Raw genomic sequence first — 12,915 nt, 5'->3', positions numbered from 1 at the left:
TCACTTCTTCAGATGACTTGCATCTGAAGAAGTGAGGTTCTTACCCACGAAAGCTTATGCTCCCAATACTTCTGTTAGTCTCAAAGGTGCCACAGGACCCTCTGTTGCTTTTTACAGATTCAGACTAACACGGCTACCCCTCTGATATCTGAAATCTTGCAACCAGTTTTCTGATTAAAATGATATAAAAATATTCTCAATTATTTCTACAGGATCTCCAGCAGAGCTATCTCCTAGTACTCTCTCCCCAGTTAATCATAGCCTGGGTAAGCTGGAAATACTTCACTTTTAACTGTTTCCTAAATTGTGTGCTTACTATATGTATCAACATAAGTCGTTTTCCTTTTTTTGGGTGCTGATCATTCACAGAAGGGTGGACTCTGTATTAGAAGGAAGCAGTGTCATGGTTAGCTCTCATTAATGGTATCTTTGCTAAAACTCAGGTTTAATTGCAAAGATGTTAAATGAAAATAAGTGTGGTACTCTTCTTGTAACTGCTGGGACCTTGGGAAAGGGTAGAATGGCTGAGGCTATGCAAGAATGATGGGAGCAGGAAGGGAATTTTACTTGTAAGAATAAATTACTTAAGATGTCAGTTGGTAGCTGTAATGTTTCCATATACATATAGCTGCCAGATAATAGGGGCTGCCAAAAATCTCTCCAGCACTGTAGTAACTACCTAGACTTGACCTCTATCACACTGCTGCTTTAGTATGCTAGTGCACTTGCACACTAGTGTCACCTGTGACTACAAGGGAACAGCTGCTTCCTCCCACCTCTGTCTTGCTGAGGTGTCCTCAGCTGTTTGCTGCATAGCTATTAGGAAGAATTACAAAGGATCACAGACTCGCCTGGCTTGGCCAGGCATGGGGAAGGGCATGTGGCAGGAAAATCAAGAGAAGCTGTGTTGGGAAGAGCAATCTCTGAAGGTGAAAATGGGAAAAATAACTCTGGGCAATGACTCGGAAGGTACAAGGGAAGAGATTTGGGTGGTGAGGAAGAGGCTAGAAGGGGAAAACTAACAGTCAAATAGGACAGTGTAGAAAGGCAAGGGTTTCTCCCGAAGACCCCAATATTCTTATCAGTGGCCCTGTGTTTTGGACATTCAACGTAGAATTGTAAACTAAAACTCTACTGGATACAATTTTACCCCACTCTTTATTTCCTCAGTTATAAACAGCAGTTGCTCAAATCTACTGAGTAAGCAATGATTATGTGGGGGTGTTCCCTCACCTGGATTAGAGGGTTTAGAGATGGGTCAGAATGACTAGGGGCATGGAAAAACTAATCGAAAGATTGAAGGGATGGGCTTGTTCTCAGAGACAAACACTGTACGTTATAAAAGTGTATATAAGGATTTTATATGGAAGATACATTTGGAGCTTCTATTAACTTTTCATAATACAAGGATAAGAGGATATTACTTTTAAAAAGCAATAGTTTTAAAACTGATAAGGCATTACCCATTCATATGGATATCAGGAGTAGCTCAGTGTTACAGTACATACTTCGGGGGAGGGGAGGACCTGGGGAGGAGGGGGTGTGTGGTGATGAAGGGATATTAAAAACACTTGCTTCAGGACATAACAACCAATAGTTATAGGTTGGCTTGGGAGGAAACTTTTTTTTGTGGTCAGGCTATCCCATAACTATTTCTGTAGCATTTGTTACTTGCCACTCAGTGACAGGATACTGGACAGATAATTAGTCCAGTATAACAGTTTTTATGTTCCTATGCAGAATATGGACTGTGAGGAGCAAATTCTCTCTGCATGATCTATGGAAAATGAAAACTTAGTTACTGATTGATTATAGCTCATGAGCTATTGCCAAGACAAATCAACCTGAATCAATAACTATATATTTTTAAACATCTGTTTCATTATCACAGGAATTCTCACTTTTTCTTGTTTTCAGACTTACAGCCAGTTACTTATTCAGAGCCTGCGTTTTGGTGTTCAATAGCGTATTACGAACTGAATCAGAGAGTGGGAGAAACCTTCCATGCATCACAGCCTTCATTGACTGTAGATGGTTTTACAGATCCATCAAATTCAGAAAGATTTTGTCTAGGTTTGCTCTCCAACGTTAACAGAAATGCCACGGTGGAAATGACAAGGCGACACATAGGTATATTCTTAAATCTTGTAACTCTCTCTTTAAGGGTAATGGCACTTAATTGAATAGATCTGGGTGTTTTTTGCTAAGTTCTGAGTGTTACAACTTAAATTGGATCAGCATAGGACTTGGAAATTATTAAATCAGAACAATAAACTAAACAAGCAATATTTAATAAAATACTAGCAGTACTAAATTGTGTTGTATTCTTGCCTACCTTTTGGAATGTAAAAAGACAATTTACCACTTCCAGATAAAGCTGAAACTAGTCTTAAAACTGTGCTAATTAATTTGACATTGTTAAAAATTTCACAGGAACAGTTACTGAAGTTTGCAGCATACCATCTTGACTCTGGCCTTTCATTAGAGCTGTTGGGGGTGGGGGAGGGGCAGAAGTTGACTTGCAAACCTTAAACTTCTATTTTGCTGGATTTCAATGTGGATTTTTTGTGAAATCTTTCATGTTAAGTTAAAACTTTCAAAAAGCAATTGTGGTTTAAAAGTCAGTTATTTTTGAAAACTTTAGATTTTTGGGAACTACCAGCATACAATTTAACTGCTCAAGCAAAACTGTCAATACAAAAATTCCAATTGGGAACCCCTAGAACAATAAGCAAATATATTTTTTTAAAAATGGAATTACAAAAAATAAAGATCACTTTTCATAGTGTCTCCTTGCTGAATGAGCTATTACAATATATTTCTAATGGCAAGCTATTTCTAATGTATGTTGTTCTTGTGAAAATAACTAATTCAGATCAGGTATTTTTCTAGACAGGAGAGCTAGCTCATATTAAGGATGAGCAGGAAGAGGCTGCCTTTTCGTAAGAGCCAAATGAAGTCCTGTGGTGCCTGTGCTCTTACTCCTTTGACAAACTGGGGTAGGGATGGGGCAGGAGTCTATGCAGTGAGGAAGGCCTTGGAGGTGAGAGAAAGTAGCGGACTATCCATGAGCCTTGTTCTTCTTTAGAGTATTGTGGCACATGCTGCTTCACCTACCACCCTAGTATTTATACTAAAATGAACAAGATTTAATAAGAAAGTTAATCTACTTGTTTTAATTGCAAGTATTGCTTCAAGAGAGAGAGAGTATGTGAGGAATCAACATTGCCTTCAAACTTTGATTCTGATTGCTTTGTCTCAAAGTACTAAATAAAAGGAAGAAAAAATTTCTTGTCAAGAACAAGACTTTCTTCTCATTCAAGAACAACACATTCTAGGGTTGTGGGAGGAGGAATTTTTCTTAGCCTCATCCTGCTCTCACTACAGGTGTCAGCTGGCAATATGGCCATATTGCCAGCTTAACTGATTCACCTTGCAGTTCGGGGGGGGGGGGAAAAAGTTGGCCCTCAGTGAAATAAATCAGTCTTCTAATGTGTCAACCAGTTCAGATCATATCGTAAGTGAAGCTTCTACTAATCTTGTTTCAGGAAGGGGAGTGCGTCTGTATTACATTGGTGGGGAAGTTTTTGCTGAGTGCCTAAGTGATAGCGCAATCTTTGTTCAGAGCCCCAATTGTAATCAAAGATATGGCTGGCATCCTGCAACGGTGTGCAAAATTCCACCAGGTAAGAGCACAAGTACAAGGCATACTAACCAAGAAATCGAGTAAATTTAAATGCACTGTCTTCCTATTAACTTCTAGAAGTTGACTCTTCACATTGCCCTTTTAGGAAAGCCTGCAAGTATCCATAGGCTGTAGTTTTCTAAACTTTTTTCTCTTCGTAGGATGCAACCTGAAGATCTTTAATAACCAGGAATTTGCTGCTCTTCTGGCCCAATCTGTGAATCAGGGTTTTGAAGCAGTGTATCAGCTAACTAGAATGTGTACCATAAGAATGAGTTTTGTTAAAGGATGGGGGGCTGAATACAGGTATGAAACATTCATTTTTACTTTTAAATTTACTCTAATCAATTTTCTCCCCTTCCTCCTGTCTCACTAATGCCCCAGCTTGAAAGGCAGATGATTAGACTGCCACCACCGTTAAGAATATACTGTCAGCAAATAAAACAAGAGAATACAATTATGTTTCTTCTTCGTGTGATTGCTCATGTGTATTCCACAATAGGTGTGCATGCTCACCATGTGCACCGGTGCCAGAAGTTTTTCCCCTAGCAGTACCCATAGGGGAGAGCCATAGCGACCCCTGGAGTGGCGCCTCTCCCTACCCTCAGTTCCTTCTTGCTGTCAGTGAAGGTGCTTCGGAACTGCTCTGCTCCAGCTTTGCGTTTGTTCAGTGTATAGTACCTGTAGTTAGTCTAGTTAGAGCGCTCGGGCTGGGGTCTGCCCTGTGCCCCAGGTTTTAAGTCATGCAACACTTGTAGGCAATCTGTGCCAGTGAGTAATCCACACACAGTCTGTTTACACTGTTTAGGGAAACCCATCTCAGCGATCGCTGCAAGATTTGCAAGTCGTTTAAGCCTCAGACCTAGAGAGAAAGGGACTTTAGGCTCTGGGCTATTCTGATGGAGTCAGCGGCGACCCTTCGGCGCTATTGACTAGTCGGCACCGCTTCCCGTCCACGGGGCACGCCAAGAAGGATAGGAAGAGGCCTTCTTCGCCGCAGCACCCGTAGTAAACCCGGGACAGAGGCTAGACCCATGTTGAGCAATCCTCGATTCCACCCCGGCCTCTAGGCCTCCGACTCAGGTCGAGCGGAGTAGCCTGGCCTATTCGGAGCAGGCCGCCCCGGATGTCTGGATGCCCTCCACACCGGAGGTCCTGCAGGTGGCCCGGGATGTTATGTTCATGCCAGTACCAGGAGTACCGCCGCTGTCGGCCCTGCGCTCCTGAGGCAAGCCACCGCTGGGATCGCTGCAGTCACCCCCGGCTTGGTACCGGTCTTGGTCAAGGGAACATTCCTGCTGCTGTTCTCCGCCCAGCGTCCGTTCAGGGCAAAATCCACGTGGATCGCCCTCGAAGTCCACCAGGCTGTCTGGGTTCCATCTGACCGAGACTCTCAGCACCGATCCGCCTCGAGGAGCAAACACTGACAGGACTGAGGCAGATGTCGCCAAAGGCCCTTGTCTCGGAGGGGTTATTGCAGCCGGTCACTGCACGAACTTCGTCGTCGTCCCCGTTCGGTGTCTCGCTCCAGGACCCTGCCATGGCACCGCCCCCATAGCCCTGGGCGTTGATCGCCGTCGTCTCGCCGTCGTGGGTCCAGCCACCGTAGCCAATCACGGAGCAGCTGTTACTGACGGTACCGGTCCCATGGTCGGCATTGCTCCCGGCACCGCCGCTCCTCCTGGTCCAGGGACAACGGCACATCATATGTCAGCCTTCGTAGTTGTCCATCGATGGGCCAGGCCAGCCAGGCCTAACAGCCGGCTTCACCGGTGCCACAGCAGGTACAGTGGCACTGGGCTCCGTGGCCGGCCCACTGGTACCAGTGGGCACCATGGCCCCCGACACAGCCCGTGGTGGGGGCTCGCTCAGTGGCCAGAGCCTCAGAAGGACCAGCTGCCTCCCTCTCCAGATCTCCGAGGAAGGAGTTGGTAGGACGTACATCCTTGGCACTGTTCCCAGAGACCAACCAGGTAGTGGACCCTCCGGTGGACACACAAAGTACCGTGCTGGCCTCCTCACCCTCCCCGGATGAGACGATTACAGCTCCTCCTCCCTCTGTCCCGCAGGAGGACTTTAAGGCCCACCAAGAACTCTTAAACTGGGTGGCATCAAGCCTCCACCTCCAAGCAGAAGAGATGGAGGAGCCCTTGGACTCCCTGTTTAATGTGCTGTCCTCCTCAGCACCGGGCAGGGTGGCCTTGCCTCTCCGCGAAGGGATGGTGAAAATTTCAGATGCCCTGTGGCAAACCCTGGTCTCATTGGCCCCCATCTCCAAGTATTTTGTATCTGCCAAGGGGCATGAATACTTATACACGCACCCTGCTCCTAACTCCCTGGTGGTCGAGTCGGTCAACCACACGGAACGGAGGGCCAACCAGCCTGTACCCCGAAAAATAAAGATTCAAGGAGGCTGGACTCATTTGGAAGAGAAATTTATTCATCCTCGAGCTTCCAGTTAGAGGTGGCGAACCACCAGGCTCTCCTGGGCCGGTATGAGTTTAATCTGTGGGGCTCCCTGCCCAAGTTCGAGGACTCCCTCCAGGAGTGCGACAGGAAGGAGTTCAAAGCGCTGGTGGAGGAGGGCACAGCGGCTGCCAGGGCGACCCTGCAGGCAGCTTCGGATGCAGCGGACATGGCCGCGCGGTCCATGGCCTCCGCGGTGTCCATGAGAAGGGCATCGTGGCTCCTGCTCTCTGGGCTGTCCAGTGAGGCGCAGACGTCCCTGCAGGACCTCCCGTTTGACGGCAAAGCCCTGTTTGTGGAACAAACGGATACAAAGCTGCATGGCCTCAAAGACTCCCGCACAACTCTCCAGACTCTGGGTCTCTATGTTCCGGCTCTGGCTAAACCTAAGTTCAAGCCGCAGCAGACTCCCGCTCAGGCCACCCATTCATAATACGAAACCGTTTATAAGAAGTCGCGGGACTGTAAGAGGCTCCCACAGAGGCAGTCTTGGCCTGCCCCTCAGCCTAGGTCCTCCAAGGGCAAGCAAGCAGGGAAAAGGGAGTTTTAACAGGACGCCCGGGGTCATCAGGGGTCCACTCAGTAAATCCAGTTCTCATCAGGGATCCACCCTCAATAACGCTTCCCTTCTCCAATCGGTTGCATGCTTTCCTCCCAGAGTGGTCGCAGCTGACCTTGGACCGATGGGTCCTCAACACCATCTCCCGGGGCTACACCCTCCAGTTTACTTCCTTCCTGCCCAACCACCCCTCGTCCCTCCTGGGGGACCCCTGGCATGAGGCTCTTCTTGAGCGCCGGGGTGGTGAGGGGGGGAAGAGGAGGAAACGGACACAGCTCCTGGGCCTAGGAACGGTGAAAGTGGTACTGGGGGAGTTCAAAGGCATGGGGTGCTATTGCCTTATCCTGAAGGCCAAAGGGGGGGCTCAGGTCCATCGTGGACCAGTACATAGTGAAGCTCAAGTTCTGCATGGTCTCCCCTGGCCTCCATCATCCCCTCCCTGGATTCCGGGGACTGGTATGCTGCCCTCGATCTGCAGGATGCATACTTCCACATTCATATATTCGAGGACCACAGACGCTTCCTCCATTTCACGGTGGGACAGGAACACTACCAATATAAGGTCCTCCTGTTTGGCCTATCCACTGCCCCCAGGGTATTCATGAAATGTACGTTGGTGGTGGCAACCTACCTCAGGCGCCGGGGAGTCCAGATCTTCCCCATCTGGATGAAAGGTCAAGGGCAGCTCCCGGTCGCAGGTGCAGGATCACGTGGCACTCCTTCTGTCCACATGCACCACTTTGGGCCTATTGGTAAACAACTCCAAGTCCACTTTAGTCCCGGTACAACGCATAGAGTTTATTGGTGCGGTCCTGGACATCTCGTCGGCCAGAGCCTCCCTCCCACCGGACAGGTTCGAGACCCTGAAGGGGCTCATCGACACGGTCACAAGGTTTCCGGTGACAACAGCTAGAGCATGCCTCCAGCTCTTGGGTCACATGTCGGTGTGTACGTATGTGGTCCATCACGCCAGACTCAAGATGAGGCCCCTCCAGCTCTGGTTGGCCTCGGGGTTCTCCCAGGCCAGGGACAGGATAGACAAAGTCCTCATGGTGACCGAGCCAGTGATCATCTCCCTACAGTGGTGGTCCTCCCGGAGAAACATGCTCCAAGGGATCCCGTTCGGGGGAGGGCCCCGTCGCTGGAACTGGTGTCTGACGCTTTGGACCTGGGATGCGGGGCCCATGTGGGGAATGTTCAGACCCAAAGTCTGTGGTCGGCTCAGGATCTGACCCTCCACATAAACTTCAAGGAGCTCAGGGCGGTATGGCTGGTGTGCATGGCCTTCCGCTCGCACCTGGAGGGCTGGGTGGGCAGGGTCCTCATGGACAACACAGCCTCCATGTTCTACATCAATAGGCAAAGTGGGGCCCAATCCTCTGCCTTCTGCCACGAAGCCCTCAGGCTGTGGGACTTCTGTATAGCCCTCACCATCTGCCTACAGACCTTCCATCTGCTGGGCACCCAGGACGCGCGGGTGGATCACTTGAGCAGGGACTTCTCCTCTCAGCACGAGTGGTCTCTCCACCCAGAGATGGTGCACAGACTTTTCCAAGTGTGGTCCAAGTGTGGGGAACTCCCTGGGTGGACCTTCTCGCGACTCGGCAGAACAATCGCTGTCCCCGGTTCTGCTCTGGGGAGGGCTGGTATGGGGCGCTATCTCCGATGCCTTCCTCCTGTCCTGGTCAAGCCAGTTTCTTTATGCCTTTCCCCCATTCCTGCTGATCGACAAGGTCCTGGAAAAGATAAAGACGGACACGGCCTGGATCCTTCTGATTTGTCCCGGCATGGCCCAGGCAGCATTGGTACGGGACCCTCATGGGCCTGGTGGTCGCCCCGCTGTGGCTGTTGCCGTCCCACCCAGACCTGCTCTCCCAGGACCAGGGCAGCCTCCTCCACCCCAACCTAGTGGCTGTCCACCATTTACGGTTAGGTAGGGAGGAAAGGACGTGCTTGGAAGGGGTTCCGTGCGTCGTCCTAGAAAGCAGGTGGCCCTCCACTTGCCGAGCCTACTTGGCAAAGTGGTCTTGGTTTTCCAGATGGGCGAATGGGCGGGGCGTTTCCCCAGCGGCCACCCCGATCCAGCTTATTCGGGACTGTCTCCTTCACCTTAGAGTCCAGGGCCTGGTGCCCTCATCAGTCAAGGTGTACCTGGCGGCCATATCGGCCTTCCGTCTGCTGGTGCAGGGTCACATGGTAGTCTCCCATGCTATGACTGGCCGATTCCTTAAGGGGTTGGATCGTCTCTTCCCATATGTTAGGCCCTGAGTCCCACAGTGGGACCTAAACCTGGTGTTGGCCCGTCTCACGGCGCCCCTGTTTGAGCCGCTAGCCATGTGCTCCTGGTCACACCTCTTGTGGAAGGTGGCCTTCCTGGTTGCGGTCATGTCGGCTAGGCAGGTCTTGGAACTCAAGGCCCTGACCTCCAAGCCCCCATACATGGTGTTCATAAAGATAAGGTCCAGCTCCGCCCACACCCTTCGTTCCTCCCGAAGGTGATCTCCACCTATCAAATGGGTCAGGACATTTTTCTGCCGGTCCTCTGCCCCAAGCCCCATGCGTCCAGTGAGGAGCGCCACCTCCACACCCTGGATGTGAGACGGACTCTGGCTTTTTACCTGGAGCGGACTAAGCCGTTCAGAAAGTCCTCGCAACTGTTCATCGCCTTGGCCGAGCACATGAAAGGTCGGCCAGTCTTCACTCAGTGGCTCTCCAACTGGACCACCTTGTGCATCCGTACCTGTTATGACCTGTTGGGAATCCCTCCGCCACCAATTGTGAAGGTGCATTCTACTAGGCACAGGCCTCGTCAGCTGCCTTTTTGGCCCATGTCCCCATTCAGGACATTTGTAGGGCTGCTACTTGGTCTTCTCTCAGTCCAGGCAGGATGCTGGGTTTGGCAGGACTGTTCTCCCTGCCGAGAGTTTGAACTCCTTCCAACCTCCAACAGATATAGCTTGGAATCACCTATTGTGGAATACACATGTTCAATAACTTGAAGAAAAGAGTTACCTTTTCCGTAACTGGTGTTCTTCAAGATGTGTTGCTCACGTCTATTCCACATCCCGCTCTCCTTCCCCTCTGTCGGAGTTGTCTGGCAAGAAGGAACTGAGGGTGAGGGGAGTGCGCAGCGCCCCTTATGCCGCGCCATGGAGGCGCCACTCCAGGGGTCGCTAGGGTGCTCCCCTATGGGTACTGCTAGGGGAAAAACTTCCGGCACCAGTAGGTGTGCGTGCTCGCCACGTGCATTGTGGAATAGACATCTCAAAGAAAACCAGTTACAGAAAAGGTAAAAAGAATAGGAGTACTTGTGACACCTTAGAGACTAACATTTATTTCAGCATAAGCTTTCGTGGGCTGCAGCTTACTTCTTCAGATGCATAGAGTGGAATGCACAGACAGAAGATATTTATACATACAGAGAACATGAAAAGGTGGAAGTACGCATACCACTTGTAAGAGGCCAATCAATTGAGATTGAGCTATCAGTAGCAGCAGAAGAAAAAACTTTGAAGTGATAATCGAGATGACCCATAGAAGGTGTGAGGAGAACTTAACATGGGGGGAAAAAAAATCCAACCATTCCCAGTCTGTTTTAGGCCTAAGTTAATTGTGTTTAATTTGCATATTAATTCGAGTTCAGCAGTGTCTTTGGAGTCTGTTTTTGAAGTTTTTTTGTTACAAAACTGATACCTTCAAGTCTGTCACTGAGTGATTAGAGAGGTTGAAGTGTTCTCCCGCTGGTTTTTGAATGTTATGATTCCTGATGGCAGATTTGTGTCCATTTATTCCTTTGTGTAGAGACTGTCCAGTTTGGCCAATGTACATGGCAGAGGGGCATTGCTGGCACATGATGGCATATATCACGTTGGTAGATATGCAGGTGAACGAGCCCCTGATGGTCTGGCTGATGTGGTTAGGTCCTATGATGGTGTCACTTGAATAGATATGTGGACAGAGCTGGCATCGGGCTTTGTTGCAAGGATAGGTTCCTGGGTTAGTGTGTTTGTTGTATGGTGTGCGGTTGCTGGTGAGTATTTGCTTAAGGTTGGGAGGCTGTCTGTAAGCAAGGTCTGGTCTGTCTCCCAAGATCTGTGAGAGTGAGGGATCATCTTTCAGGATAGGTTGTAGATCTTTGATGCGCTGGAGAGGTTTCAGTTGGGGCCTGAAGGTGGCGGCTAGTAGCGTTCTGTTATTTTCTTTGTTGGGCCTGTCCTGTAGTAGATGGCTTCTGGGTACTCTTCTGGCTCTCACTGGGAGTGAGAGTGTTCTCAAACCTTTATGGATCACTATGTTAATTTCTCGCATTGCAGGAAACTAGCTTTTCTGCTAAAAGTGTGATGTTCTAGAAATTAGAGTTAACTTCTTGCATCTGATCTTGCTTACTGTGGTGGAACCACTGTCCACCATCTAGTGACTTTGAAGTTTGTGCTGTGATTACTTGCCTTTTGTAAGATCTACATAAAGCCATTGTGTCTCAGTGCTGCTCCATATGGAATGTAATAAGCTGCTTAAGATGTGATGTTGGTTTCAAATGGTGGTAACCAAGACATAAATTTGGAATGACTCTTTCAATAAGTGTATTATAAAGAATTAAACAGCTAGAGAACTCACATTTGAGAGATGGGAAAGAGTTTGGAACCCATTGTGGAAAACTTAACTATGCAGGAATACGATAACTTTGTATGTGTGTAGTAAAACTGTAAGAACAGTTTTATGAATGGAAAATGTTTTCCTTTTTATTCACTGTTGAATTTATTTCAGTTATGTTCTCTATTAGGGCAAATTAAATCTATAGAGGAAAGGGTTCTTCATAAAGTACAATATGGGAATTCAGGACAAACAGCATCTGATTTATATGAGCTGAGAAGCTCTACAGAAAAATTTGGATTACTTTGTCCCTGTGGAGAGAGGTGTGTGATTAATTTAAAAATAAACAAACTCAAATGTCTGAAGTTTTCCACAGAAAGAATAGGGAATTGATATATGAAACATCTCTACAATATGTAATTACTATAAAATGGAATTATTTCAGGCTTTGAAGGTGTATATTTAATGCTGCCTAGGTTCTACTGATGCTTTGTCATCATTTGGGTTTATAAATGGATCCGTCCCATGTTTCAGATCGGGATCTGAGATAAAATGAGAAATTTGAGTCATGCACTTCCAGTTTATTCCTTCTGTTAGCAAGAGGTAAATTAAAGGGAAAACTGGCCCAAGTTTAGAGCTGGGAGTTGGCTCAAAGGGATTGTGTACATTAAAGCACATTTAAATACAACATTAAAATCAGTATAGCTAAATGAGATTAAAAATAGTGTTCAAACTACAGAGAGCCAAAACTTGAAGCAACACAGGAGCTTCATAAAGAGAGAAGGGTGTGCAGAAGGTTGCAGTGGTAAGGGTGTGTGTGTGTGTGTGTGTGTGTGTGTGTGTGTGTGTGTGTGTGTGAGATTTTAGATGGCTAAGAAAAGTTGGGTCTGCAAGATCCAGTGGAGCTATTGGTAGAGTGGCTAAGTAACTATTCCTTACTGAAAAGGAAAGGATGCTAATCTAGTTTCTCTGAATCTGTATGTCTGACAGAAGAATGTTAAATTCTTGGTGGCTTATGGATAATAAACACTTCTAAGCAAGATAACTGGCTAATATATGTTGTCTAGTAGCAAATTTAAGCCATTGCCAGTTTTTTATGGGCTAGTTAACAAAGGTGAATTAGGACTATTTGTAGGTAAAAGTAAAAACAGGATTGTATGTAAATGATTGGCCTTGGAGAAGTCTCTTGGGGTTGTCTGCAATACTTAAATTATGGAACTTGTAGATGACACTAAGTGGTATAGTTAAGGCAGGAGGATATTTACAGCTATACAGGATAATCTTGATTCAGGTAAGTGGTCTGAGGTCCTAAATGTAAGATGATGAAATTACGTAGAATTTATCAGCCTTGTGAAACTTCCAAAATTACATCCCTGGAAGGTCAAGGATGAATCAGTGCCTAACCCAACAACAAAAGCTTGCATTAACGCATTTCCGTCTGGTAGTAGGTCTGGCTGTTTTGGTAGACAAAATGTTTACTTTCTTTGCTTGACATGATGGTTTGTATGTGTTGCATGAATCCAAAGAAGCAATTATAGGGCCCAGGTTAGAACACATGAACTCGCTGTCCAATTTTAGTACCTTTTTATTTGAAGAAAGGTAGTCCAGTTGAGGA

The 12,915-nt window shown here is 47.5% G+C and overlaps 1 protein-coding gene across 3 annotated transcripts in view; it reads left to right on the top strand.

Annotated features, from left to right (window-relative positions):
- Positions 1-12,915, top strand: part of SMAD2 (SMAD family member 2) — a 60,506-nt gene that overhangs the window by 43,883 nt on the left and 3,708 nt on the right. For 2 of the 3 annotated variants that reach the window (XM_034774200.1, XM_034774198.1), the window contains 4 exons: positions 213-266; positions 1,918-2,130; positions 3,549-3,686; positions 3,847-3,991. In XM_034774200.1, the coding sequence (XP_034630091.1) occupies positions 213-266; positions 1,918-2,130; positions 3,549-3,686; positions 3,847-3,991 (550 nt within the window). The remainder of the gene's footprint in view (positions 1-212; positions 267-1,917; positions 2,131-3,548; positions 3,687-3,846; positions 3,992-12,915) is intronic. The other variant, XM_034774201.1, reaches the window with a different exon arrangement.

Source organism: Trachemys scripta, chromosome 6, assembly GCF_013100865.1.
Source record: "Trachemys scripta elegans isolate TJP31775 chromosome 6, CAS_Tse_1.0, whole genome shotgun sequence".
Taxonomy (NCBI): domain Eukaryota; kingdom Metazoa; phylum Chordata; order Testudines; family Emydidae; genus Trachemys; species Trachemys scripta.
This window is presented reverse-complemented; position numbering and strand designations above follow the sequence as displayed.